At 43.6% G+C, this 25991-nt stretch overlaps 1 protein-coding gene across 3 annotated transcripts; it reads right to left on the bottom strand.

Annotated features, from left to right (window-relative positions):
• Positions 1-1169: 1169 nt before the first annotated feature.
• LOC118401567 (mitofusin-1-like) lies at positions 1170-25207 on the bottom strand. Of its 3 annotated transcripts, none has more exons than XM_035799191.2 (18): positions 25032-25207; positions 24145-24281; positions 23871-24006; positions 20810-20972; positions 19946-20070; positions 19388-19496; positions 17395-17502; positions 12814-12967; positions 10766-10833; positions 9398-9519; positions 8987-9113; positions 8691-8795; positions 8406-8508; positions 6512-6738; positions 3204-3371; positions 2723-2919; positions 2205-2339; positions 1170-1908 (listed from the first exon to the last, which is right to left on the bottom strand). In XM_035799191.2, the coding sequence occupies exons 2-18, from the start codon at positions 24263-24265 to the stop codon at positions 1839-1841; spliced, it is 2238 nt and encodes a 745-aa protein (XP_035655084.1). In that variant the 5' UTR covers positions 24266-24281; positions 25032-25207; the 3' UTR covers positions 1170-1838. The 3 variants fall into 3 exon arrangements, 2 of the variants coding, with proteins under 2 accessions (XP_035655084.1, XP_035655083.1); XM_035799190.2 differs by having other exon boundaries at positions 24145-24276; XR_004829281.2 differs by lacking the exon at positions 6512-6738 and having other exon boundaries at positions 24145-24276.
• Between the last annotated feature and the right edge of the window lie 784 nt (positions 25208-25991).

Genomic DNA, 25991 nt, shown 5'->3' with positions numbered 1-25991 from the left:
AAGCAATGCTTTTTTTCTGGCCACTCTTCTGTAAAGCCCAGCTCTGTGGAGTGTATGGCTTTGTGGTCCTATGGACAGACTCAATCTCCGCTGTGGAGCTTTGCAGCTCCTTCAGGGTTATTTTTGGTCTCTGTTGCCTCTGATTAATGCCCTCCTTGCCTGGTCTGTGAGTTTTGGTGGGCGGCCCTCTCTTGGCAGGTTTGCTGTGGTGCCATATTCTTTCCATGTTTTAATAATGGATTTATTGGTGCTCCGTGGGATGTTCAACGTTTCTGATATTTTTTTATAACCCAACCCTGATCTGTAGCTTCACAACTTTGTCCCTGACCTGTTTGGAGAGCTCCTTGGTGCCACTTGCTTGGTGGTGTTGCAGACTCTGGGGCATTTCAGAACAGATATATACACACACACAGAGATCGTGACACTTCGATTGCACATAGGTGGACTAAGTAAACATGCGACTTCTGAAGGTAACTGGTTGCAGATCTTATTTAGGGGGTGAATACAGATGCAAGACCCACTAAGTTAGTTTCGCATCACCAAGTTGGACATGTCCATTACATGAAATCCCCCCAAAATCTATTTAAGTTAGTTTAATGCAACAAACTAGGAAACACACCAAGGGGGATGAATACTTTCACAAGGCCCTGTACTTCCCCTTTCCACTTCTAAGAAGTAGAGTCCTTCATTTTCATTTTGAGTCAGAGATTCTACAACTAATGCTATTCTTGAAGAAAAAATTACATAGCATATAATTTTAATAAATTCTGGTAAGAGGTATTTAAATTAAAGAAAACCTTGTGAAAAAAAAAATGAAGTGGAGACTAATTTGACCTGTCATGATGGAACAAACAGAGGAACTACAAAATGCTTCTTGTTAAGACCATCTACACGGTGGTATTGTATTTCCTCAGTCAGACATGACTCGAGTCATTTTTCTGAAGAGAAAAGGCATTTTCTTTTAGTCAAATGGATTGCCGCTGAATTCAAGAAGGTCCCTCACAAAACAACAGCTTTTATAACTGCATCTGCCTTTCACTAACTCCTGAAGTAAATGGGTTTGTGAGCGAGGGTTAAGACATGTGATTTCCATTCAGATCTGAATTTGTTCTGGTTGACCTTTTGACACTGGTACCCCATTGTAAAAAAATACGTTATAAAAGTTTGGACACATTAATCAAGGGTTTCTTTATTTTTTTACTATTTTTCTACATTGAATAATAGTGAAGACATCAAAACTATGGAATCATGTAGTAATCAAAGTGTTAAATCAATATATGAGATTCTTCAAAGTAGCCACCCTTTGCCTTGATGGGGTATTGTGTGTAGATCGATGAGCAAAACAAAAACATTTTACAATAAGGCTGTCTGTATACTTTCCGAATGTCTTAAAATATATATATATATATACATACAATGGGGGTACCAGTACCAAGGGTGAACCAGAACAAACTCAGCACTGAATGAAAATCACATGCCTACATTTGTCTAAACATACACACATTTACAGTTAAAAAGAGCAGTAGTTTCAATGTACAGGATACAGCACCCAACTTCATCACAGCCCAGGTTTTATGTCTCCAACTTTGGAACTGTATTCACAGTTTGAGTTTGTATTTGCAACACAACAGGCAGTTGTGTTAATTCAACAAACAGGCAGTTCGTTCTCTGCAAAGTCCTTCAATAATGTGTGTGGAAGACTGGACACTTCCACAAATCTTTTGGAGAAACATCTGTTTTGAGGTGGGGAAATTCCAGGAGGAACACTATCAAGCATGGGGGAGTCCAGGCATGGCGAGTCAATGCCAAGACAGGCTCCAGTGAAGAGGACCAGTCCATCAATGATGGGGATTCAGGTATTGGTCTGTAAAAGTCTCCAACTGCCTCTCCAACTCTGTGGCTTTGTGCCTGAAAACATGGGGGAAAAAAAGCTGTTACACAGACCACACCTATTGGTTGGTACAATATTGTTGTAGAACCAATTATATCTGAGGTCAAAACATCTACTGTAAATGAATGCCGTTCAAACTCTGTTCCTTTAACCCTCAATGTGACCAATGGTGAAGAAATTACATTCGAGGCAAAACACTAAACCACCACGGGTATCAAAAATGTTAAATGGAAACCATTGGGGGGTGAATTATTTTAACAGAGCTATGCGGGGCGGGGGCAATGGTAACACTGGACCCAGGAGCTCGACTGACCGGAGGATCTTGGAGCGGGACTGGACGGTCTCCAGAGTCTGGACCTTGGCGGTCAGTCGGCTGATCTCTCCCTCCAGCTCCCTCTTTGTCAGGTCAACCTGCTGACACAGCCGAGCAAAGGTCGTGGCCATCTCCCTGAGCAACGCAAAGATCAAAGCATTTTATCACTTCTTTTATTACCCATTTAACAGAAAAGATGGGGTGGGGGGGCGTAGATTTGTCCATCAGCAGATTCAGCCCCATACAATACATCAGTAGTGAATTGATTCATAAAGGAATAAAGGAAGTGTCTTAAGAAACATCTACATACGAGGCTCAACTATGAGTTATTGGACTGGGATTGAGGCCTGCAGATTTGTCTGAATGAACAAGTTCTACCAAGACAGATGACACAGGAATATTGACTGACAGCTGTTTTCATACCTCAAAAGCAGTCTACAATAGAAACAAACCTTGATGCTCTCTTAAAGGGGAAGTTTCCCCTGACATCCTTATTCCCAGAGGTGCAGACTACTTACTGCTGAACCTGGTGGCTGCAGTTGGCACTGGTGAAGCTGACAATCAGCTGCAGCTTCTCTGTGGCGTAGTCTACAAACTGGCGCTTCAGGGCGCACTCCTTGGCCTTGGTGGTCCACGTGAGCTTCTCCCACAGGTAGAGCAGGCCGTACATGGAGGCCGACAGGGCTATGAGCCGCCAGCCCACCGTCCGCCACACCTAGGACACGCGGGAGAGGAGGTGGGTTGTAGTTTGAGCAGTGTACCTCTATGGGTTGACAGGCCTAATATGGGGGTGTTATAAAATAGTTTCCCAAACATTGAAGGGAAGTTGAAGACCACCTACATTCTGGAAAAACAAAGTATTTTTGTGGGGAGAAATAAAGTATTCCACCATCTGCCTCTTCCAGCTTGATTAAAGCCCTACAGTGTAGCCCTGTATAACTGTAAACAGGTTGCCATATCGGTGACCTGGAGGCTGGGTGCAGAAAGACAACTACTCACCACTCCTCCGACGATGACCATGCTCATGGATGTGCTGGAGGCGAGGGAGGCCAGGTTGGTGGCCACGGACATCATCAGGTCCTCCTGGGAGAGCGCGGCGTCCTGGGGCTGGGCAACGGCAACACTGGAGGGTCCGCTGGAGGGTGTGGTGGACAGGGAGCGAGTCATCTGAACAGGACAGGAGAGACAGACACAGGCTTACCGAGTGTGGTGGGATTCCTAATATTACATACTAAACCTGGGATGTTATTGAGATGATGTAGGAAATTAACTACCAGGTCATTTGAATAAAGAACCACTAGATGATAACCTGGGTACCAAACTGACCCATTGTTTCACTGGTCAGACGGAGCATGTCATTTAGAACTCAGTCACTTTAATAAAAGCCAGAACATGAATGGAACAGAAAGAGAACGACACATTTAGTTTAGATTTTGAAGTGGTATCGATGGCATGTCTATTCTATATCATTCATTACATGTTAAAACATATCTACTAGGCATCTATTTCAGTCATGTTTAAACATACAGACAGTACCAGTCAAAAGTTGGGACACCTACACATTCAAGGGTTTTTCTTCATTTTTAACATTTTCTACATTGTAGAATAATAGTGAAGACATAAACTGAAATAACACATGGAAACATGTAGTTACCAAAAAATGTTTTTGTTAAATCAAAATATATTTTATATATATTTGTGATTCTTCAAAGTAGCCACCCTTTGCCTTGATGACAGCTTTGCACACTTGGCATTCTCTTAACCAGCTTCATGAGGTAGTCACCTGGAATGCATTTCAATTACAGTAACACGTGTGCCTTGTTAAAAGTTATATTTGTGGAATTTCTTTCCTTCTTAATGCGTTTGAGCCAATCAGTTGTGTTGTGACAAGGTAGTGGTGGTATACAGAAGAAGCCCTATTTGGTAAAAGACCAAGTCCATATTATGGCAAGAACAGGTCAAACAAGCAGAGAAACGACAGTCCATTACTTTAAGACATGAAAGTCAGTCAATGCGGAACATTAAGACCTTTGCATTTGAATAAAGTGCTTTTAGTCGCAAAAACCCAGCGCATTCCAGGTGAAGCTGGTTGAGAGAATGCCAAGTGTGCAAAGCTGTCAAGGCAAAAAGGTGTCTATTTAGAAGAATCTGTTTAACACTTTTTTGCTTACTACATGATTCCATGTGTTATTTCATAGTTTTGATGTCTTCACTATTATTCTACAATGTAGAAAATAGTAGAAATAAAGAAAAAGCCTTGAAAGGCAGTGTCAGAAGAAAGCCCATAAAATTGGCAGACTCCAGTCACCCAAGTTAGACTTCTCTGCAACCGGAACACCAAGCCTAGGACCAAAAGGCTCCTCGACAGCTTCTACCCCCAAACCATAAGACTGCTGAACAATTAATAAACTCGCTACGACTTTACATCAACCCCCCCTCCCCTCCCTTTTGTACACTGCTGCTACTCGCTGTGTTACCTATGCATAGTCCCTTTACCCGCGCCTACATCTACAGATTACCTCAACTATCCTGTACCCCCCCCACACTGACTCGGTACCGGTGCCCCCTCTGCCTCGTTCTTCTTATTGTGTTACTTTTTATTTTAGTCTACTTGGTAAATATTTTCTTTACTCTACTTGAACTGCATTGTTGTTTAAGGGCTTGTCAGTAAAGCATTTCACGGTAAAGTCTACACTTGTTGTATACGGCGCATGTGACAAATAAAGTTTGATTTGATGAGTAGGTGTCCAAAACTTTGACTGGTACTGTATACATAAAAGTATGTGGACACCCCTTCAAATTAGTGGACTCTGATATTTCAGCCACACCCATTGCCGACAGGTATAAAATTGAGCACACAGCCGTGAAATCTCCATAGACAAACATTGGCAGTAGAATGGCCTTATTGAAGAGCTCAGTGACTTTCAACGTGGCCCGTCATAGGATGCCACCTTTCCAACAAGTTAGTCCATCAAATTTCTGCTCTACTCGAGCTTCCCCAGTCAACTGTAAGTAGTGTTATTGTGAAGTGGAAACGTTTAGGTGCAACAATGGCTCAGCTGTGAAGTGGTAGGCCACACGAGCTCACAGAACGAGACAGACGAGTGCTGAAGCACGTCGAGTGTCAAAACATTGCAACATTCCCTACTGTGTTCCAAACTGCCTCTGGAAGCAACGTCTGCACAATCATTGGTCACTGGGAGCTTTATGAAATGGGTTTCCATGGCCGAGCAGCCGTACACAAGTGCAATGCCAAGCGTCGACTGGAGTGGTATAAAGCTGGCCGCCATTGGACTCTGCAGAAATAGACCGGTTCTCAGGAGTGAAAATCACACTTCACCATCTGGCAGTCCAGCGAACAAATCATGTTTAGGCGGATACCAGGAGAACGTTACCTGCCCCAATGAATAGCGCCAACATGGAACGTTTGGTGGAGGAGGAATAATGGTCTGGGGCTTTTTTTCCATGGTTCGGGCTAAGGCCCCTTACAGCACACAATGACTTTCCAGACAATTCTGTGCTTCCAATTTTGAGGGGCCTGCACAGAGCACTGACCTCAACCCCTATCAAACACCTTTGGAATGAATTGAAATTCCGACTGTGAGCCAGGGCTAATTGCCCAACATCAGGGCCCGACCTCACTAATGCTCGAGGCTGAATGGAAGCAAGTCCCTGCAGAAATATTCCAACATCTAGCAAAAAGCCTTCCCATAAGAGTGGAGGCTGTTATAGGGGGGGGACCAACTCTATATTAATACCCATGATTTTGGAATGAGATGATTGACGAGCAGGTGTCCACATACACTTCATGACCAAAACTATCTATACAACACTAAGAACATATCACCAATCCTCACCAACGACTGTTCCTCAGCCTTGGGTTTTGTGATGCTTGATTAGACATGGAAACAGAGGTGGACACAGATGAAGACAGATGAAAGAGACAGTGAGAGGTGGACACGGGGATTGAACCCTGCACTCTGAGAGTTACCATTCAACCCACCCATGTGTTTTAACTGTGGTTACCTGAAGATGCTGGTCAACCAGTATCACAACTCTTAACCATCGAGCACAGTCATAACATGCCATACCTTTTATACAACATAATACACTACAGATGACATCTACCCCCATCGTTTCTCACCCTCATGCCTTACTGGAGTAAGGTGAAGTTGCCCCCTACACGCTGATCTTGAGTCAGTTTTGCATTCCCCCCTCCACTCACCAATGGTTATGGTTAAGATTGGTAGAGGAAGCCGATTCTAGCTCTGCACCAAGGGGAAACTTCAACCCTGGAGCCACCTTACCGGGAAGTTCATGTCGACCAGCATAAGGGCCCGATTGGCATTGGTGGGCCCCAGGAAGCGGTTGACCAGCGCCGTCCAACCCATCGAGAACTGGAATTCTATGTTTTCCTGGAAGTCCGAGCAGAGCGTGGCACAGTTCAGGTCGTAGCTCAGGTCAAATTTGTGACAGGGCACCAGCATCTGTATCTGGTTCTGAACAGCAGGGGGCAGCAGAGGCTGCAGACTCTCTGGTGGTGGGAAAACAAGGGAGGAAACAATGACACCAATCTAGAGCAGGGGTATTCAACTAACCCTACGAGTTGGGAGCCTGCTTGTGCTGTTCTACCTGATCATTCATTGCACCCATCTGGTGTCCCTGGTCTAAATTAGTCCCTAATTAAACAAGTACAATGGGGGGGGGCAGTGGAACTGTCTTCAAGGTCCAGAGTTAAGTTTGAAGGGTCTAGATGACATCAGACCCAAACACTTTGAATGCTTCCTGATCTCCTTGAAGTCAGAGATTTGACAGAACTGGATCAGTGGAAGCTGTGTTATAGAACCTGAATTGGCACCCTATTCAACTGTTACAAAAAGGGCCCTCCTTTCCACAATAGTGTCTAAATACGCAATGATCCAAGAGGGATAGATGGGTGAGAAGACAGCAATATGGAAAAATCCTGTCGCGTGCGCTAGGCGTACTTTCCCCTCATTCAATTGGTTTACTCCCTTCAGCAATAGTCCCAACATTCTAGAGGTCAATAACATTGACGTCAGTCTGCTTTATGGCTGGTGGCCGTGTCACTCACACACACACCTCATGACAAACACTTGGGGGGAGGGTTGTGAACCGGCGTCATGACTAAACCTGATCCCAGATCAGTTTGTGCTAACAGATCTAAGACCAGACTAGTCATGAACAGGGCTATCCTAAATATAGTATTTATTATGGGGTTGTGTTACATGGTGCACCATCTACCTACCAATCACGTCTCACTGGGGAGGACTGCTCCCTCCCTACCGATCACGTCTCACTGGGGAGGACTGCTCCCTCCCTACCGATCACGTCTTACTGGGGAGGACTGCTCCCTACCTACCGATCACGTCTCTCTGGGGAGGACTGCTCCCTACCTACCGATCACGTCTCTCTGGGAGGACTGCTCCCTACCTACCGATCATGTCTCTCTGGGAGGACTGCTCCCTACCTACCGATCACGTCTCACTGGGGAGGACTGCTCCCTACCTACCGATCACGTCTCTCTGGGGAGGACTGCTCCCTCCCTACCGATAATGTCTCTCTGGGAGGACTGCTCCCTCCCTACCGATCACGTCTCTCTGGGAGGACTGCTCCCTACCTACCGATCACGTCTCACTGGGGAGGACTGCTCCCTACCTACCGATCACGTCTCACTGGGGAGGACTGCTCCCTACCTACCGATCACGTCTCTCTGGGGAGGACTGCTCCCTCCCTACCGATAATGTCTCTCTGGGGAGGACTGCTCCCTCCCTACCGATAATGTCTCTCTGGGAGGACTGCTCCCTACCTACCGATCATGTCTCTCTGGGAGGACTGCTCCCTACCTACCGATCATGTCTCTCTGGGAGGACTGCTCCCTACCTACCGATCACGTCTCACTGGGGAGGACTGCTCCCTCCCTACCGATCACGTCTTACTGGGGAGGACTGCTCCCTACCTACCGATCACGTCTCTCTGGGAGGACTGCTCCCTACCTACCGATCACGTCTCTCTGGGAGGACTGCTCCCTACCTACCGATCATGTCTCTCTGGGAGGACTGCTCCCTACCTACCGATCATGTCTCTCTGGGAGGACTGCTCCCTACCTACCGATCACGTCTCTCTGGGAGGACTGCTCCCTACCTACCGATCACGTCTCACTGGGGACTGCTCCCTACCTACCGATCATGTCTCTCTGGGAGGACTGCACGGAGGCGTTGACGGCGTTGGAGCAGCGGAAGGCCAGGTTCTTACCCATGCCTTCCTCGATGTGGCTCAGCAGCTCCTGTAAGGGAGGGTCAGGTGGTCATGGAATGGTTGCAGAAACAGAGTGCGTAGAAGGTTGGTCACTACTGAGATGTTAAGAGTCCTGATGGTACTAGCCTAAATGCTACATCAGTGACAACGCTTCCATTTCATGGAGAAGACCTGTGTGTTAGTCATTGGTGTAATGGTACTCAAACTCACTGATTTGTAGCGCTTGAGGATGTCGGGCAAGGGGTGGAAGTCCGAGCGGAACTCCTCGATGAGCACGTTGAGACGACAGATCTCTTCGCCCATGGCGCTGGACACCTTGAGAAAACATTTGTGTCAGTATCTGGGGTAAGTAACCCTTGGAATGGATTGAGGATTAGTGCTGTATTAAATCCATAAAATGCCATTGGCAGCATGACCAGGAAAGGCCATTCCCTGCAGTGTTATGAGGCTTAAGGGATTTCAAAACATATTGTAAACAGTTATGTTATTCGATGTCCACGGTTTACCTTGCTCTCCACCTCTACTGTGACAGCCTTGATCTTCTTCTTGATGTCTTCTATGAGCAGCTGGAGCTGGTTCGTCACAAACTCCAGACGGTCAATCTGGTACTCACGGTCCTCCAATGAGGCCACTCTACAGGACGCACAGGAAGTGATAAGGTGAGACACGTAGTAAATCAGTGCTTCCACAGGAAGTGCAAAAGGTTTGTGTTCCAATATCCATATTACTAAGAAAATGCACTGGGCCTGCCCTGTTGGAACCCACCTCACATTCTAAAACATCTTAGTCATTGGACAACAATGCTAAATCATAAATGTTACCGTTTCCATACAAAACATTTTGGGAATGACTGACTAAACAGAACATCCAGGAAGAAGAGGGATGGGCTGTGAGCGGATGGATCAGAGAACACTCACCTCTTCTCTGCTGCCTTGATGTTGATGGCGTCCATGATGGCTTTGACCGTTTCAGTGATCTGCTTGGCCCTGATAGTGTGCTGCTCAAACTTTGTTTTCACTGCTGACTGCGAGATACACTCCTGGGAGGCCATATAACACACGTTACTGTGACAGGGGGCTGCGACACAACCTACTGGGCTTTTCAACCTACTGAGTCGAGCCCAACCAAGCTGTGCTGGCCTGATTGCGCCATCAGCATCCACCATAGTTTGAAAAGGACCGTGTGAAGCCAGAACAGTTTGGTTTGGGTCAGCACGTGTGAAAAGGGTATAGGCAGGACAAAAAAGGACAAGAGATACACCTGCTGCCGCAATTTATGTAGGATTTTGTGGAATAAATCAAGTGGGGAAAAAGAAAATAATAATTCCGTCAGCAGCTCTGCATCTCAAGTCTCACAGCCCCTTGGTTCTTAGGCTCACAGTAACGTGTTAGCGTAGACATAGCAAAATCATAGAAGTACAGCAATTCTAAGGGAGATCAGGAAATACTAAACATAAAACAACTCTGACCAGACAAAATGCAGGCAACAGAACGCAACAAATGACAGTGAACAGAATGAAAATTAAACTGAAAGAAATTGATGATCCTCGCCAAAGCAAATCTAGACTTCAGCAATGAAGACGGAGATTGATGGTAATATGCACATTGATTGGCCTAAGCAAAGAGTCAGCGGGGCGGGCTTGGTTTGGAGACGTGTGATTGGTGGAGAGACGAGTAGTCCGGTGATGAGATGGAAAGAGTAGAGTTGTTTCTCACAGCACAGGATCATAGAGATACAGTGATTAGAATGGTTCAACACTACTATCTGCAGTGGCACGGAATATAATCTAGTTAACCTCTTGTCATTACTCAGCTTTCCCTTCAGGTGTCCGACCCTATAGAGGTAAATGGTATGGGGCAGCTTAACTAAGCTGAGCTATAGACAAGGAATTTTCTCTATTGCTTATCTTTTCTCTACCATAACAAGCACACACACTTTGACACAGTTCTGTCTCTCGTCCCACATGGCTCCAACACGATGTTCAGAGTCCCGCTGGAAAAGCCAGGCCAGAGAATTCAGAGACTGAGCCTGGTACGCCTCACTCTGCATGTTCCGAATGTCCTAGGCTGCACCCTGAGGAACAGCCACTGGTTGACTTGACTACACATTGTTTTAACGGTCATCTTGATTGCTTGGAATACATTTCATTGTACTTCTGTCATTTCATTTTACATTCATACTGTGGGGCTTTTATTAAATTAGTTGTATTTAAATCATTAAAACCCATCGGAGGCTTGAGAACGAGTGGTGTTCGACATTGTCACACCCCACACACAAACACTTGCCTCAAATATCCTCTCGAAACTCTGGAACTCCTTGAGCCTCTCCTGGAAACCTTCGGCTAAAGCTCCACCTGGGAAACGTCATATTGTCATCCAAAGATCACCACATCTCTCCAAAACTGAGTCTAGTACCATTTTGCCTATAAACTACTACAAATAATAATACAAATTTTAAAAAGAGGGGACATTTCACTTTTGTATCAGTTAGCAGTGAATTAAAAAGCCTGGGGAAAGAGCTCTGCAGAGCACCGCTTTGGTCCACTCGCTTTTGAACGGTGGTGGTCAAACACCTGAAAGTTTCAAAGTGAAATATCCCTTTAACCTAGAAAGTAGAGGTCGACCGATTAATTAGGGCCGATTTCAAGTTTTCATAACAATCGGAAATCGGTATTTTTGGGCACCGATTTGCCGTTTTTTTTTTAACACCTTTATTTAACTAGGCAAGTCCGTTAAGAACTCATTCTTATTTTCAATGACTGCCTAGGAACGGTGGGTTAACTGCCTTGTTCAGGGGAAGAACAGATTTTCACCTTGTCAGCTCGGGGGATCCTTTCTTGCAACCTTACAGTTAACTAGTCAACGCAATAACGACCTGCCTCCCTCTTGTTGCACTCCACAAGGAGACTGCCTGTTACGCGAATGCAGTAAGCCAAGGTAAGTTGCTAGCTAGCATTAAACTTTTCTTATGAAAAACAATTAATCATAATCACTAGTTAACTACACATGGTTGATGATATTACTAGATATTATCTAGCGTGTCCTGCGTTGCATATAATCTGACTGAGCATACATGTATCTAAGTATCTGACTGAGCGGAGGTAGGCATAAGCAGGCGCATAAACATTCAGTCAAACAGCACTTTCTTTGCGTTTTGCAAGCAGCTCTTCGTTGTGCGTCAAGCATTGCGCTGTTTATGACTTCAAGCCTATCAACTCCCGAGATGAGGCTGTGTAACCGAAGTGAAATGGCTAGCTAGTTAGCGCGCGCTAATAGCGTTTCAAACGTCACTCGCTCTGAGCCTTCTAGTAGTTGTTCCCCTTGCTCTGCATGGGTAACGCTGCTTCAATAGTGGCTGTTGTCGTTGTGTTTCTGGTCGAGCCCAGGCGAGGGATGGAAGCTATACTGTTACACTGGCAATACTAAAGTGCCTATAAACAACATCCAATAGTCAAAGGTTAATGAAATAAAAAAATGGTATAGAGGGAAATAGTGATATAATTCCAAGAATAACTACAACCTAAAACATCTTACCTGGGAATATTGAAGACTCATGTTAAAAGGAACCACCCGCTTTCACATGTTCTGAGCAGGGAACTGAAACGTTAGCTTTCTTACATGGCACATATTGCACTTTTACTTTCTTCTCCAACACTTTGTTTTTGCGTTATTTAAACCAAATTGAACATGTTTCATTATTTACTTGAGGCCAAATTGATTTTATTGATGTATTATATTAAGTTAAAATAAGTGTACATTCAGTATTGTTGTAATTGTCATTATAAAATAAAAAGTGAATTTGTAATAAAGTCCAATTAATCTGTATCAGCATTTTTGGTCCTTCAATAATCGGTATCGGCATTGAAAAATCCTAATCGGTCGACCTCTACTAGAAAGGATCAGAAATTACATCAGACGGAGAAGATGGGATGCCAGGCTAAAAACAGAGCTCAAGACTGACACCACCCAAACAAAAAGGTCATGTTGGAACATGTGAGCCAATGGACTGCATAAGTGCCTTGATCCCATGTAGCTGGTGTTGACAAGAGCCGATAGTGAAGTTTCAGTTTGTTTTATAGCTTGGCTGGGGAAGTGTTGTTTGGAACAGGACACTGTGGATCTAATTTGGAGAAGCCTATCAGGGATACAGTGTGGACAGGACAAAACCTATGGCCTGAGTGAGCCTGCTTGCTCACCCCACACCCTATCCATCCACACAGTCACCTACACAGTACACACCCAACACCTGATTTGACCAGGACACCATGGTTTACCACTATTCACACACGCTTGCCTACATCCCCCCCCATTTCACCACCACCGGCCGGGCTTACCAGACTCTGGCATGCCCTGGGCGCGCTGCATCCGGGAGTTGAGCACCTCCTTGGCTGACACAAAGAAGATGTGGTTGGGCGCCTGCTCCCGGTCCACCACCTTCAGCTCCTCCACCAGGAAGTTAACGCAGCGGTCCGTGTGCTGCTTTCGAACCTGTAAGAGGGGAACGGTATGGCATCGTTACAATAAGTGCATTGAGGACGTGGTCCCCACAGTGACTGTATGTACATACCCCAACCAGAAGCCATGGATTACAGGCAACATTCACACTGAGCTAAAGGGTAGAGCTGCTGCTTTCAAGGTGCGGGACTCTGAACCGGAAGCTTTAAAGAAATTCCGCTATGCCCTGCGACAAACCACCAAACAGGCAAAACGTCAATACAGGGCAAAGATTGAATCATACTAGACAGGCTCCGACGCTCGTCGGATGTGGCAGAGCTTGCAAACTATTATAGACTACAAGGGAACGCACAGCCGCAAGCTGCCCAGTGAGACGAGCCTACCAGACGAGCTAAATCACTTATATGCTCGCTTCAAGGCAAGCAACATAGACATGCATGAGAGCATCAGCTGTTCCGGACGACTGTGATCGCGCTCTCCGTAGTCGACGTGAGTAAGAACTTTAAACATGTGCTGACCAACTGGCAGGTGTCTTCACTGACATTTTCAACATGTCCCTGATTGAGTCTGTAATACCAACATGTTTCAATCAGACCACCATAGTCCCTGTGCCCTAGAACACAAAGGCAACCGGCCTAAATGACTACAGACCTGTAGCACTCACGTCCGTAGCCATGAAGTGCTTTGAAAGGCTGGTAATGGCTCACAACACCATTATCCCAGAAACCCTAGACCCACTCCAATTTGCACACCACCCAAACCGATCCACAGATGATGCAATCTCGATTGCACTCCACACTGCCCTTTCCTACCTGGACAAAAGGAACACCTAAATGAGAATGCTGTTCATTGACTACAGCTCAGCATTCAACACCATAGTACCCTCAAAGCTCATCACCAAGCTAAGGATCCTGGGACTAAACACCTCCCTCTGCAACTGGATCCTGGACTTCCTGACAGGCCGCCCCCAGGTGGTGAGGGTAGGTAGCAACACATCTGCAATGCTGATCCTCAACACTGGAGCTCCCCAGGGGTACGTGCTCAGTCACCTCCTGTACTCTCTTTACTTACCTATACACTTTTCACACCATTGGTTAGAGCCTGTAAGTAAGCATTTCACTGCAAGGTTTACACCTGCAGTATTCGGCGCACGTGACAAATAAACTTTGATTTGAACATCACCACAATGTTAAGAGCACATAGCAATAACAGAAACTCCATAGTCTACAGCTGTGTATGATTCTGGGTAACGAGTCATTGTAAATGCAAATGGCCACGGTTGTCATAATTGTCATTCTTGTTGAAAAATATATATACAATGTTTGAGCGTGTAATCCATCTTTGAAAATTAACTATGACATACTGAAAGAATACCACACAGCTTTGGTGACAAGCCAGTCTCAAACTAATGGTTTTGACAGCTTGGAAATATTGGACATAAATCTTCTCCCGACCATTCCGTTCAGGTTCTAAAATTATTATTACCCAGAAACATTTTCTATTTTTACATTTAGGGTAAATTTGTGAAACTATATTTAGTTGAAAATTAAGTTGAACCCCCCCCCCCATCTTAAAATTAATGCATTAAAAAAAAGGTGCCTTTAGAAACTATTCACACCCTTCAACGTTATTCACATTTTGTTGAGTTACACCCCAAATTGAGAATGGGGAGGCAGGTAGCCTAGTGGTTAGAGCGTTGGGCCAGTAACCGAAAGGCTTGCCTAGTTAAATAAAAGGTTAAATAAAAAAAGTAAAATTCCCAAACACGCATCCTGTTTGCAATAAAAAGGCACAAAAGTAAAACTGCAAGAAAAAGAAAAAACAACATTATGACATGAATATAAATTGCTATGTTGGGGCAAATCCAACAACACATCACTATTTACAAGCATGGTGGCGGCTGCATCATGTTATGGCAAGGACTAGGGAGTTTATGATGACAAGAAAAATGGAATAGAGCTAGGCACAGGCAAAATCCTAGAGGAAAACCTGGTTCAGTCTGCTTTCCAGACAGACACTGGGAGATAAATGCCATAGTATTCTTTACCATTCCATTTATGAACATTTGATCCCATTTGAATAAGCGATATGAATTTTAAACCAACAGTTGACAAAGTACTTATGAACGTTCCGGAAGTTTGGCGTTCTGAAACAATGGACTTTGACATCACTCTGACCTAAAGCAATCAACTGCAGCATATTACTACAGCAGAGGCTATAGAAAGAAACAAAAATGAGAAAGGGATTAATATTTGTGAAATTGATACCCGATTGCCTAATACCAGAATTAAGACTGAACTGCCTATTCATTCATACAAGTATCTGATTATAGAAATAAAAATACATATTTTGAACATCCAACAGGCTTATATGATCAATCACTTCACATTTGCAACATTGATCATGCAATGCATGCAGTCGTGAGATAAAAAATGATCACAGTAGAAAAATGGATCATAAACTAATTTAGGTCTACTGGAACATGACAGCCAGCCAAAAGGTAGGTTAATTTATTGAAGTACTTTACTTATTTATTGAAATGACCGTAACATTTGTCGTCAATACTGCGACCACAATACAGTAGCCTAGTGGATTAAGTGACTCCATCAATCAGGAGAATGTCCACCAGCTTTGATTAGTTACTGTAAATTGACATACAATACAGACACACAAAATGTGGACACCCCTTAAAATTAGTGGAATCAGCCATTTCAGCCACACAGCCATGCAATATCCATAGACAAACATTGGCAGTAGAATGGCCTTACTGAAGAGCTCAGTGAATTTCAACGTGGCACAGTCATTGGATGCCACCTTTCCAACAAGTCAGTTTGTCAAATTTCTGCCCCGGTCAACTGTAAGGGCTGTTATTGTGAAGTGGAAATGTCTAGGAGCAAGAACAGCTCAGCCGCAAAGTGGTTGGCCACACAAGCTCACAGAACGGGATGGCCGAGTGCTGAAGCACATAAAAATAGTCTGTCCTTTGTTGCAACTCACTACCAAGTTCCAAACTGCCTCTGGAAGCAATGTCTGCACAATAACTTTGTCAGGAGCATCATGAAATGGGTTTCCATGGACGAGCAGCATCACACAAGCCTAAGATCACCATGCGCAATGTCAAGCGTCGGCTGGAGTGGTGTAAAGCTCGATGCGGTTGGACTCTGGAGACAGTGGAAACACGTTCTCTGGAGTGATTAATCAAGCTTCACAATCTGGCAGTCCGACGGACTAATCTGGGTCCGGCGGAAGCCAGAAAAACGCTACCACAATGCATAGAGCAAACTGTAAAGTTTGGTGGATTATTATTGGTCTGGGGCTGTTTTTCATGTTTCGGGCTCGGCCCCTTAGTTCCAGTGAAGGGAAACCTGAATGCTACAGCATACAATTATTTTAGAGGATTCTGTGCTTCCAACTTTGTGGTAACAGTTTCAGCATGATAACACCCCGTGCACAAAGCGAGGTTCATACAGAAAAGGTGTGTCGAGATCGGTGTGGAAGAACATGACTGGCCTGCACAGAGCCCTGACCTCAACCCCATCGAATGAATTGGAACGCTGAGTGTGAGCCAGGCCTAATCTCCCACACTAGCAAGTGCTTTGTTAACTTTATTAGAAGTAGTCTGTTTTGAGAGGAAATTGAACCCACCCCTCAACAAACCAACACTCGACAATGGATGTAAAATTATTTTATTTTTTTAAACTACAGACTTGTCTCCCTTCTTTCAAAAAAACACTTGAGCCTGTGGTCTGACCAAATCTCTCAGAACTATTTTTTTTATATACCTTTAACCAGTTAGGCTTCAAGATGTGTCCCTCAACAGAGACTGCTCCTGTTTATCATCACAGAGGCTCTCCACAGTGCCAAAGCTAAATATTTGTCGTCTAATCTCATCCTCCTAAAATGTATCCGCTGCCCTTGACACCGTGAACCATCCAATCCACCCTCTCAGGGCTGGCCTTCTCTGCACACAGGCCGCTCCACATCCTCTCACGACCGGTGTCCCCCAGGGCTCACGGCCGGTGTCCCCCAGGGCTCACGGCCGGTGTCCCCCAGGGCTCACGGCCGGTGTCCCCCAGGGCTCACGGCCGGTGTCCCCCAGGGCTCACGGCCGGTGTCCCCCAGGGCTCGGTTCTAAGCAATCTTCTCTTTATACACCAAGTCACTCAGCTCGGTCATATCCTCACAGTCTCTCCTATCATTGCTATGCGAATGAATTCTCTCCCTCTCGCTCTCTAGAGTAGTTTGGGTTAGGCCGGCATTGTAAATAACTGACTTGCCTAGTTAATAATACCCTGTTAAAATGTTTCATACCTTTTATGACCATTTATTTTGTTAACGGTTATTGTCCATAATTGTCAGTCACACACACTGATTGTCAACTGGAGGAATAAAAGGTCATTTCCACTTTGACTAATTATTCATTTCCATTAATGCCCAGTTATCGTTGGTAAGTCACTCACATCCTCCATATACTCTGGCTCATTGGCTGAGGCGTCCCAGCGGTTGTTGAGAATGAAGATATTGGGTTTGGAGAGCTTCTCGTTCACCTTGTGGAAGAAATGCTTCTCCTGGAAAACAAGAAAAATGCAAGGTCAGGAATTGTTAGTGCACTAAGTCTTAAAACCAAAGTGTAGTGTTAACCTTTATTATGTATCTAATTATATTTTTGTGTAAGGAGAACTCAATTCCTTCATTTTATTGATTTAAATTTTACAGGAGAGTTGGAAGAGAGAGCAGGGTATAGATATGGAAGAAGGACAGACACGAAGGGCACAGACAGCTGGCTGACACGAGGTTGGAAACCTCGTTGCCAGGGGCACATGCTTGGAGTCAAACGTTACAGTCTACACCAGACTTCCCAATGTGTTTAACCTTTACAAACAATTCAGAGATAAGGTGTCCCAATGCAGTTCTGTGTAAATAGAACGTGCGCGCGCAAGTGCCCCACATACATAAACACGCCCTTACTATAGAGAAAGTGCAGTACAAACTTTCACTCAGTCTATTTGTAAAAAGGTCACGAAGATACTGTAGGTTATGAAATAGCTAATAAGCTAGGAAAAAGTCTCCAGTCACTGAAACTGTTATTCAACAAACAGTGGAGTTTACTCCCTAAACTAAAGCAGAACTAATGCTTCTTCACTTCATCTGCGTAACAAGTGTGTGTCCAGGTGCATCGCATTATCAGTCTAATAACGCTAATCTAATGCACTTTAGAGCACTTACAATATACTGGGTTCTGTGATTGAAAATCAGAGGCTGGGTATCCTAGGGTGCATAGTCAAAACGATAAGTGAGAGGGGTAAACGGGACCTGTCCCTTGAAGAGATTTGGCACAGATAACGAGAGAGCCCAGTGATTGACTACATGCCTCTGACATAACATGAATGCGTCGGCAGACATAAACAGAGCTGGGCCTAAGTGCTGGAGCAAAATGGAGCCAGCCGTATCCTAGCACTGATGACTAACAAGCTTTGGAAAGAAAACACTTTACTGTCACTTGACATACCAATTCTCACAGTTAAAGTTACAACCTTTTAACCAGCCTACTACACAAGCTGTTAATTTGCAAAGACAACCTTAAAAAACACACATACATCAAATACATTGACAATTCCTTCTGTACTAAAATATAAAACGCAACAGGTTAAGTGTTGGTCCCATGTTTCATGAGCTGAAATAAAAAAGATCCCAGAAATGTTCCATACGCACAAAAAGCTAATTTCTCTCAAAGGTTGTGCACAACTCTGTTCACATCCCCGTTAGTGCGCATTTCTCCTTTGCCAAGATAATCCATCCACCTGGGCTTCAGAGTGGTGCAGCAGTCTAAGGCACGACATCTCAGTGCAAGAGGCGTCACTACAGTCACTGGTTCGATTCCAAGCTGTATCACATCCGGCCGTGATTGGGGGAGTCCCATATGGCGGTGCACAATTGGCCCAGCGTTGTCGGGTTTGGGCGGTGTAGGCTGTTGTATATAGGAATTTGTTCTTAACCGACTTGCCTAGTTAAATAAATAAAAACAGCTGTGGCATATCAAGAAGCTGATTAAACGGCATAATAATTACACCAGTGTACCTTGACTTGCCTAGTTAAATAAAAAAGGTTAAATTAAAAATATATACATTTTAAACGTGCTTTTATTTTTGTTCAGTGTAGCGGCGTCAAGTAAGCTTAACATTTCTGCTTTGTAGAGCACATAAACCTCTTGATAGAACTGTTAAAATGACTAAATCAAATCCTTTCGTATTTCCCATCTCCAAAAAGACCAGGATGTTTGTGGTGGAAAAAGAACTACAAGGAACCCATTAGAAAAATCCATGAGCACACAGCTATCTGCACTCCAGGAAGCTCTGTTACAAGACAAGTTTGTCAAATCTTTCAGGTGGATGCATTGACTGGTCAGCTCCGTCTAGATCCTGTTGGGATTGGTCAGATTATGAGCTCCGTTACCGTGTTCATTAGGGTTGATTCAGAGTTTGCCACCAGCACAAAGACGTCAGCGTCCAGGCAGAACTTGTCGATCCAGCTGTCCAGCTGTGTGGTGACATCTGTCCCAGGGCTAAAGAAGATGAGAGGATGTGTTAGAGCAGGTCAAGGCCACTGCTTCTCAGAGTAATACAGCCTAATCAACCTCCGTTTACTGGTGGCCAATCCTTACCATGGGGCTTGGGACACTGGTGGTTGATGGCTATTCTAGTTATCCTACTTAGCAATAGTACAGATCATCCTGTATGGACTCCGAGCAAGCTACACAGAAGTAAAATTGCAATCCTCATAAACAGGGAGGCACTCAAAAGCAAAAAAAAAAGAGTAATGTGGGTTCACTTCTTCAGCCTTCGGTGTTTAGTTGATAGGTGATCTGTGTATAAAACCATCAGTGTCTGATCAAATAAAAACAGACAACTGTGTACATCTTGCTATTCGTAAAGCTCTGGAGCGCTGTACACGTTAAGACCAACGGTGTAATTGGAAAGGTGTGGTAGCGTTGTCATGGTAACGTTACCGTACCTGTCTACAAGGACCAGGTCGTCTCGGAGCAGGGCACACTTGGTCTTGGGCCAGAAGACTCGGACCAGGCAGCCTGCATCCAGACTCTGGTCCATGTGCAGCGCGTGACCCAGCTGGTTCACAGTCTGGAGAAAAAAAAAGGGAATCATAGTATAATTTCAATGGATTTCAAGTCACTCAAACTCTGCCCGCCTGACAACTTGTATGTAATGTTCAAAGTTGAGGCTGCGTCTTAGGTCAAAGTTGAGGCTGCGTCTTAGGTCAAAGTTGAGGCTGCGTCTTAGGTCAAAGTTGAGGCTGCGTCTTAGGTCAAAGTTGAGGCTGCGTCTTAGGTCAAAGTTGAGACTGCGTCTTAGGTCAAAGTTGAGACTGCGTCTTAGGTCAAAGTTGAGACTGCGTCTTAGGTCAAAGTTGAGACTGCGTCTTAGGTCAAAGTTGAGACTGCGTCTTAGGTCAAAGTTGAGACTGCGTCTTAGGTCAAAGTTGAGACTGTGTCTTAGGTCAAAGTTGAGACTGTGTCTTAGGTCAAAGTTGAGACTGTGTCTTAGGTCAAAGTTGAGACTGTGTCTTAGGTCAAAGTTGAGACTGTGTCTTAGGTCAAAGTTGAGACTGTGTCTTAGGTCAAAGTTGAGGACGACATAATAATCTTATCTAGACTAAAGTTGATTAATAATTAATTGTTTAGAGGGTCAGAAAAAAAACATGACTGAGGGTACTATGTATGAGTGGTAAGAAGAGTTCATCTCTAACTCAATCAGGTAGTATGTTTCCAACTCCACCTAGAGTGTAAAGCCCACTGTATGAATGGTTAGAGAAGTTAGCCTAATCTTCTAACCAGTACATCCACATAACCAGAGAACTTACCTTGATGCTCTTCTCCTCCTCTGAGCCCTCTGTCTTGAGGTAAGCATTGTTCGAGTCCGTGCCCTCCACACTCAGGAAGCAGTTGGTGGTGTGACCCATGCCACTGGGCAGCACGCGGTCCCTCAGCATGGCATTCACCACTGTACTCTTCCCATTACTCGTCCTAAGCAAAGAACACAGCTTAAGAGGTCTAGTGACTCCTCATTTTCATGAAACATAGTTGAAGTCAGAAGTTCACATACACCTTAGCCAAATACATTTAAACTCAGTTTCACAATTCCTGACATTTAATCCTAGTAAAATGTCCCATTTTAGGTCAGTCAGAATCAACACTATTTTAAAAATAATGTCAGAATAATAGAAGAAGAAAGAATCATTTATTTAAGCTTTTATTTATTTCATCACATTCCCAGTGGGTCAGAAGTTTACATACACTCAAATAGTATTTGGTAACATTGCCTTTAAATTGTTTAACTTGGGTCAAACGTTTTGCGTAGCCTTCCATAAGCTTCCCACAATAAGTTGGGAGAATTTTGGCCCATTCCTCGTGACAGAGCTGGTATGACTGAGTCAGGTATGTAGGCCTCCTTGCACAGTTTTCAGTTCTGCCCACAAATGTTCTATAGGATTGAGTCAGGGCTTTGTGATAGCCACTCCAATACCTTGACTTTGTTGTCCTTAAGCCATTTTGCCACAACTTTGAAAGTATGCTTGGGGTCATTATCCTTACAACTGAGCTTTAACTTCCTGACTGATGTCTTGAGATGTTGCTTCAATATATCCACATAATGTTCCTCCCTCATGATGTCATCTATTATGTGAAGTGCACCAGTCCCCCCTGAAGCAAAGCACCCCCACAACATGCTGCCACCCAGATGCCTCACGGTTGGGATGGTGTTCTTCAGCTTGCAAGTCTCCCCCTTTTTCCTCCAAACATAATGGTAATTTATGGCCAAACATTTCTATTTTGTTTCATCAGACCAGAGGACATTTCTCCAAAAAGTACAATCTTTGTCCCCATGTGCAGTTGCAAACCGTAGTCTGGCTTTTATGTGGCGGTTTTGGAGCAGTGGTGTCTTCCTTGCTGAGCAGCATTTCAGGTTATGTCGATATAGGAATCGTTTTACTGTGGATAGATACTTTTGTACCTGTTTCCTCCAGCATCTTCACAAGGTCCTTTGCTGTTGTTCTGGTATTGTTTTGCACTTTTCGCACCAAAGTGCGTTCATCTCTAGGAGACAGAACGCGTCTCCTTCCTGAGCGTTATGACGGCTGCGTGGTCCCATGGTGTTTATACTTGCGTACTATTGCTTGTACATATATGAACGTGGTACTTTCAGGAGTTTGGAAATTGCCAACATTTCTGAGGTCTTGGCTGATTGCTTTTGATTTTCCCATGAAGTCAAGCAAAGAGGCAGAGTTTGAAGGTAGGCCTTGAAATACATCCACAGGTACATCTCCAATTGACTCAAATGATGTCAATTAGCCTATCAGAAGCTTCTAAAGCCATTTCATTTTCTGGAATTGTCCTAGCTGTTTAAAGTCACAGTCAAGTTAGTGTACTTCTGACCCACTGGAATTATAAGTGAAATAATCTCTGTAAACAATTGTTGGAAAAATTACTTGTGTCTACAGGTCGACCGATTATGATTTTTCAACGCCGATACCGATTATTGGAGGACCAAAAAAGCAGACACAGATTAAAATCGGCCATTTAAGAAAAAAAATCATTTGTAATAATGACAATTATAACAATACTGAATGAACACTTATTTTAACTTCATATAAAACATCAATAAAATCAATTTAGCCTCAAGTAAATAATGAAACATGTTCAATTTGGTTTAAATAATGCAAAAACAAAGTGTTGGAGAAGAAATGCTTGACGCACAACGAAGAGCTGCTGGCCAAACGCACGAAAGTGCTGTTTGAATGAATGCTTACAAGCCTGCTGCTGCCTCCACTACTTGTATACTCAGTCAGATTATATGCAATGCAGGACAACCTAGATAAACTAGTAATATCATCAACCATGTGTAGTTAACTAGTGATTATGATAGTTTTTTTATAAGTTTAATGCTAGCAAGCAACTTACATTGTCTTACTGCATTCGCGTAACAGGCAGGCTCCTTGTGGAGTGCAACAAGAGGCAGGTGGTTATAGAGTTGGACTAGTTAACTGTAAGGTTGCAAGATTGGATCCCCCGAGCTGACAAGGTGAAAATCTGTCCTTCTGCCCCTGAATGAGGCAGTTAACCCACCGTTCCTATGCCATCATTGAAAATAAGAATGTGTTCTTAACTGACTTGCCTAGTTAAATAAACTGTAAAAAAAAAAAATCTGCCAAATCAGTGTCCAAAAATACCAATTAACGATTATGAAAACTTGAAAATCGGCCATTCCGATTAATCGGTCGACCTCTACTTGTGTCACGCACAAAGTAGATGTCCTAACCGACTTGCCAAAACTAGATTTTTTACAAGGAATGTGTGGAGTTGTTGAAAAATGAGTTAATGACTCCAACCTAAGTGTATGTAAACCGCCGACTTCAACTACACATACAATCTCATGAGGAAATAACTACAGGAATTTCAAACTGTTCAAACTGGTTTACTGGCTTATGACTAGGCAATTTATCATTATGAATCTTGTCCAATAGCTAGTTAGCACATACAGAATGGTAAAATACCACAGGTCGAGACTATTCATAATGAGGACCGGTTTCATAAGATAAAAGCCTGATGGAGCAGAGCAGTTTCAACGAAAGCGTGCTTCAATGAACCGGCAGTAAAACAGAACGGCACCTTTTCTTCATCCTCAATTAGCAAAGCTGAAAGCTTGGGACACCAAGTGTCTACTACAGTACAATACAGTGCTTGGTATGCAATGGTGTAACATGAACAATGTTAACTGATCAATAAAGGCCAAACTCAATGTTACGATCCATTGATCTTTTCTCAAATGTGGTTGCACACTTCAGTTCTATCCTGGAAGCGGTGTAAAATAAAATACACACGCAAAAGAGTGGAGAAATCAAAATGCAGCAGACTATACGCATTTACCTGCCAAAGAAGGCCACCTTCATGTGTCTGCGTGCCAGCACATCTTTTATAGTTTGCAGTTTGCCGGCATACGCCCGAATCTGCTCCTGTTGCTCCCGACTTGCAATCTTCTCTAAGGCATCATTCCGACAAGTTTCTGACAAATCCACAACAGAAAAAAAATAAGAGTACAGTGTACTCACAACATAAAAATCAAACCCTTTATGCATTCGACTACTTACTTTGACATTCAAAATGTGGCCGAAGCATCTGATTTACTATACAGCACACTCACCTTCTACAAACACAGAACCTTCCTTCACATACTCCAGCAGTTGATCAAACACGTCACTTATCTTTTTCTTGGCCACTACAAAGCGTTTGAGTGGAGAGAAGTCATCCTGAGGCGAATCCATGCTTCAGCTTTCTGATCTCAGAGAGAGAGAGAGAGAAAGTATGCACATTACAAAAAAGGTGCACTACCTCATTATACACTGCAAGTTGTCCTTATCCCCAAATACTGACAAGTCTGTTCCTTGACATATTGACTGGCCGTGATGCCCAAGCATGTGCCTGGACCATGCTAGATACTTAGCATTATTATCATCATCACTTTCCCCATGAACACAGCTGGTCAGCTAACAGACATTCACACCACAACTTAATAATTATAATAATTTCATATCAGCCTTCATGAGTCAAAGCCAAATAACAGATGTTACTATTGTAAGACTTATGTATGACACAACTAGCTACATGTCTGGGTTGGTTAACAGGGTCTGGTTAGCAAATGAAAACACTTTGGTTGGCTACAAAACATTCCAGCAGTCGACAAAACATTAGCAACTAGCTAAAGGTTGAGTAACCTTACACTGACAAGCGACAGATATTGAATGACATGTCAACGAACATCTTGGTTGAAAGAATGTGGCTGGGTAGCTAATGTTAGCTATGTGCACCCAGCTAGCTAGCTAACAAGTCATTTGCAGAAACCAACTACCTACCAAACATTGGAATTTCTTTACATTACAATGTTATTTGTTATATCACATTGCTAACTAACAAATTGGTGTTATTTCGCATGATTTAAATTCAGCTGTTTTGTAACGCGTGTCATTGTCTTATGTCAGCTAACTAGCTAACGTTAGCTATCTTCATGGTAGTCAATTGAATTCCCCTTACCACAACTTCAGGCGAGATGGCCAAAGCTACCTTTTCATACCACAGACAGGAGTAACCCTTATTGTCGATAATGAATAGTCAATATTTGGTAAGGTTATTGATACAGGTCGCTAGCTAACAATTAATTTATTACTCAGTCCCAGCAGCTCCAAACGACCAGGGCAAAGAGGAGTGACTATATGTCAACGAGTTGACATGTGACCACGAGTCGTCCTATCAATGGCCAAAGAATGCAACCAACTCCTTGGTGTCCCCCTCTTCAACTTTGGCAAGGGCACAAGAATAGTTTTGACTGAGTGCATTAAAACCTAGAGTCAAGAGTTCTTCTTATTTAAGAAGATGGTGTCTGCAACAGCTCAGGACCAAAGTTGAACATATGTTGCTGCCAGATATGTATGTCAATGTCATTACCAAACAGCTGCAAATAGTTGGCTAAAACTGGTAGGGACAATGGACTAATGTGGATAATAATGTTACTATATCTGACACAATCTGCCAGAATATGTTTGTTTTCGTTAAATTGAAGAACAATCTGCACCTTGACTTTTAACAATGCTTATAGAAGCATGTTACAAAACATAGAAAACTACAAAAGGCTGAAATGTATCAATACAAGTATGTTTACCTGAATTTTAAACATGACTGCAGTGGGCTATTACAGTAAAATAAAACTTCTATGGGCTATGTTCGAAAGTAAGATAACTTGGGTAACATTGAATCTGTCATTTAGTAGCCTACAATATCACGTTTTGCCTAATACCACTGACTACATGAAATGTTGTCCAGATGTGGTTCACTGGATTATGAATAGTTAATTAGCTATGTCATGAGGAATCTTGTCCAATAACTAGTTTCCTCATAGAGAATGTTAAAATACCACATTGGGTGAGACTATTCATAAAGAGGACCGGTTTTGTAAGATTAAAGCCCGAGGAAGCAGAACTGTTTCAATGAAATTGT

The sequence above is a fragment of the Oncorhynchus keta genome, chromosome 22 (assembly GCF_023373465.1).
Source record: "Oncorhynchus keta strain PuntledgeMale-10-30-2019 chromosome 22, Oket_V2, whole genome shotgun sequence".
NCBI lineage: Eukaryota > Metazoa > Chordata > Actinopteri > Salmoniformes > Salmonidae > Oncorhynchus > Oncorhynchus keta.
This window is presented reverse-complemented; position numbering and strand designations above follow the sequence as displayed.

Excerpts from the sequence above, each read along its gene's own strand:
- LOC118401567 (XM_035799191.2), bottom strand. The coding sequence starts at position 24,265 with ATGGATTCGCCTCAGGATGACTTCTCTCCACTCAAACGCTTTGTAGTG. Across the intron at positions 8,796-8,986 it reads CAGTAGAGGTGGAGAGCAAG|GTGTCCAGCGCCATGGGCGA; the intron begins GTAAACCGTGGA and ends TGTTTTCTCAAG. Across the intron at positions 3,372-6,511 it reads TGGTCGACATGAACTTCCCG|ATGACTCGCTCCCTGTCCAC; the intron begins GTAAGGTGGCTC and ends TGTCCTGTTCAG.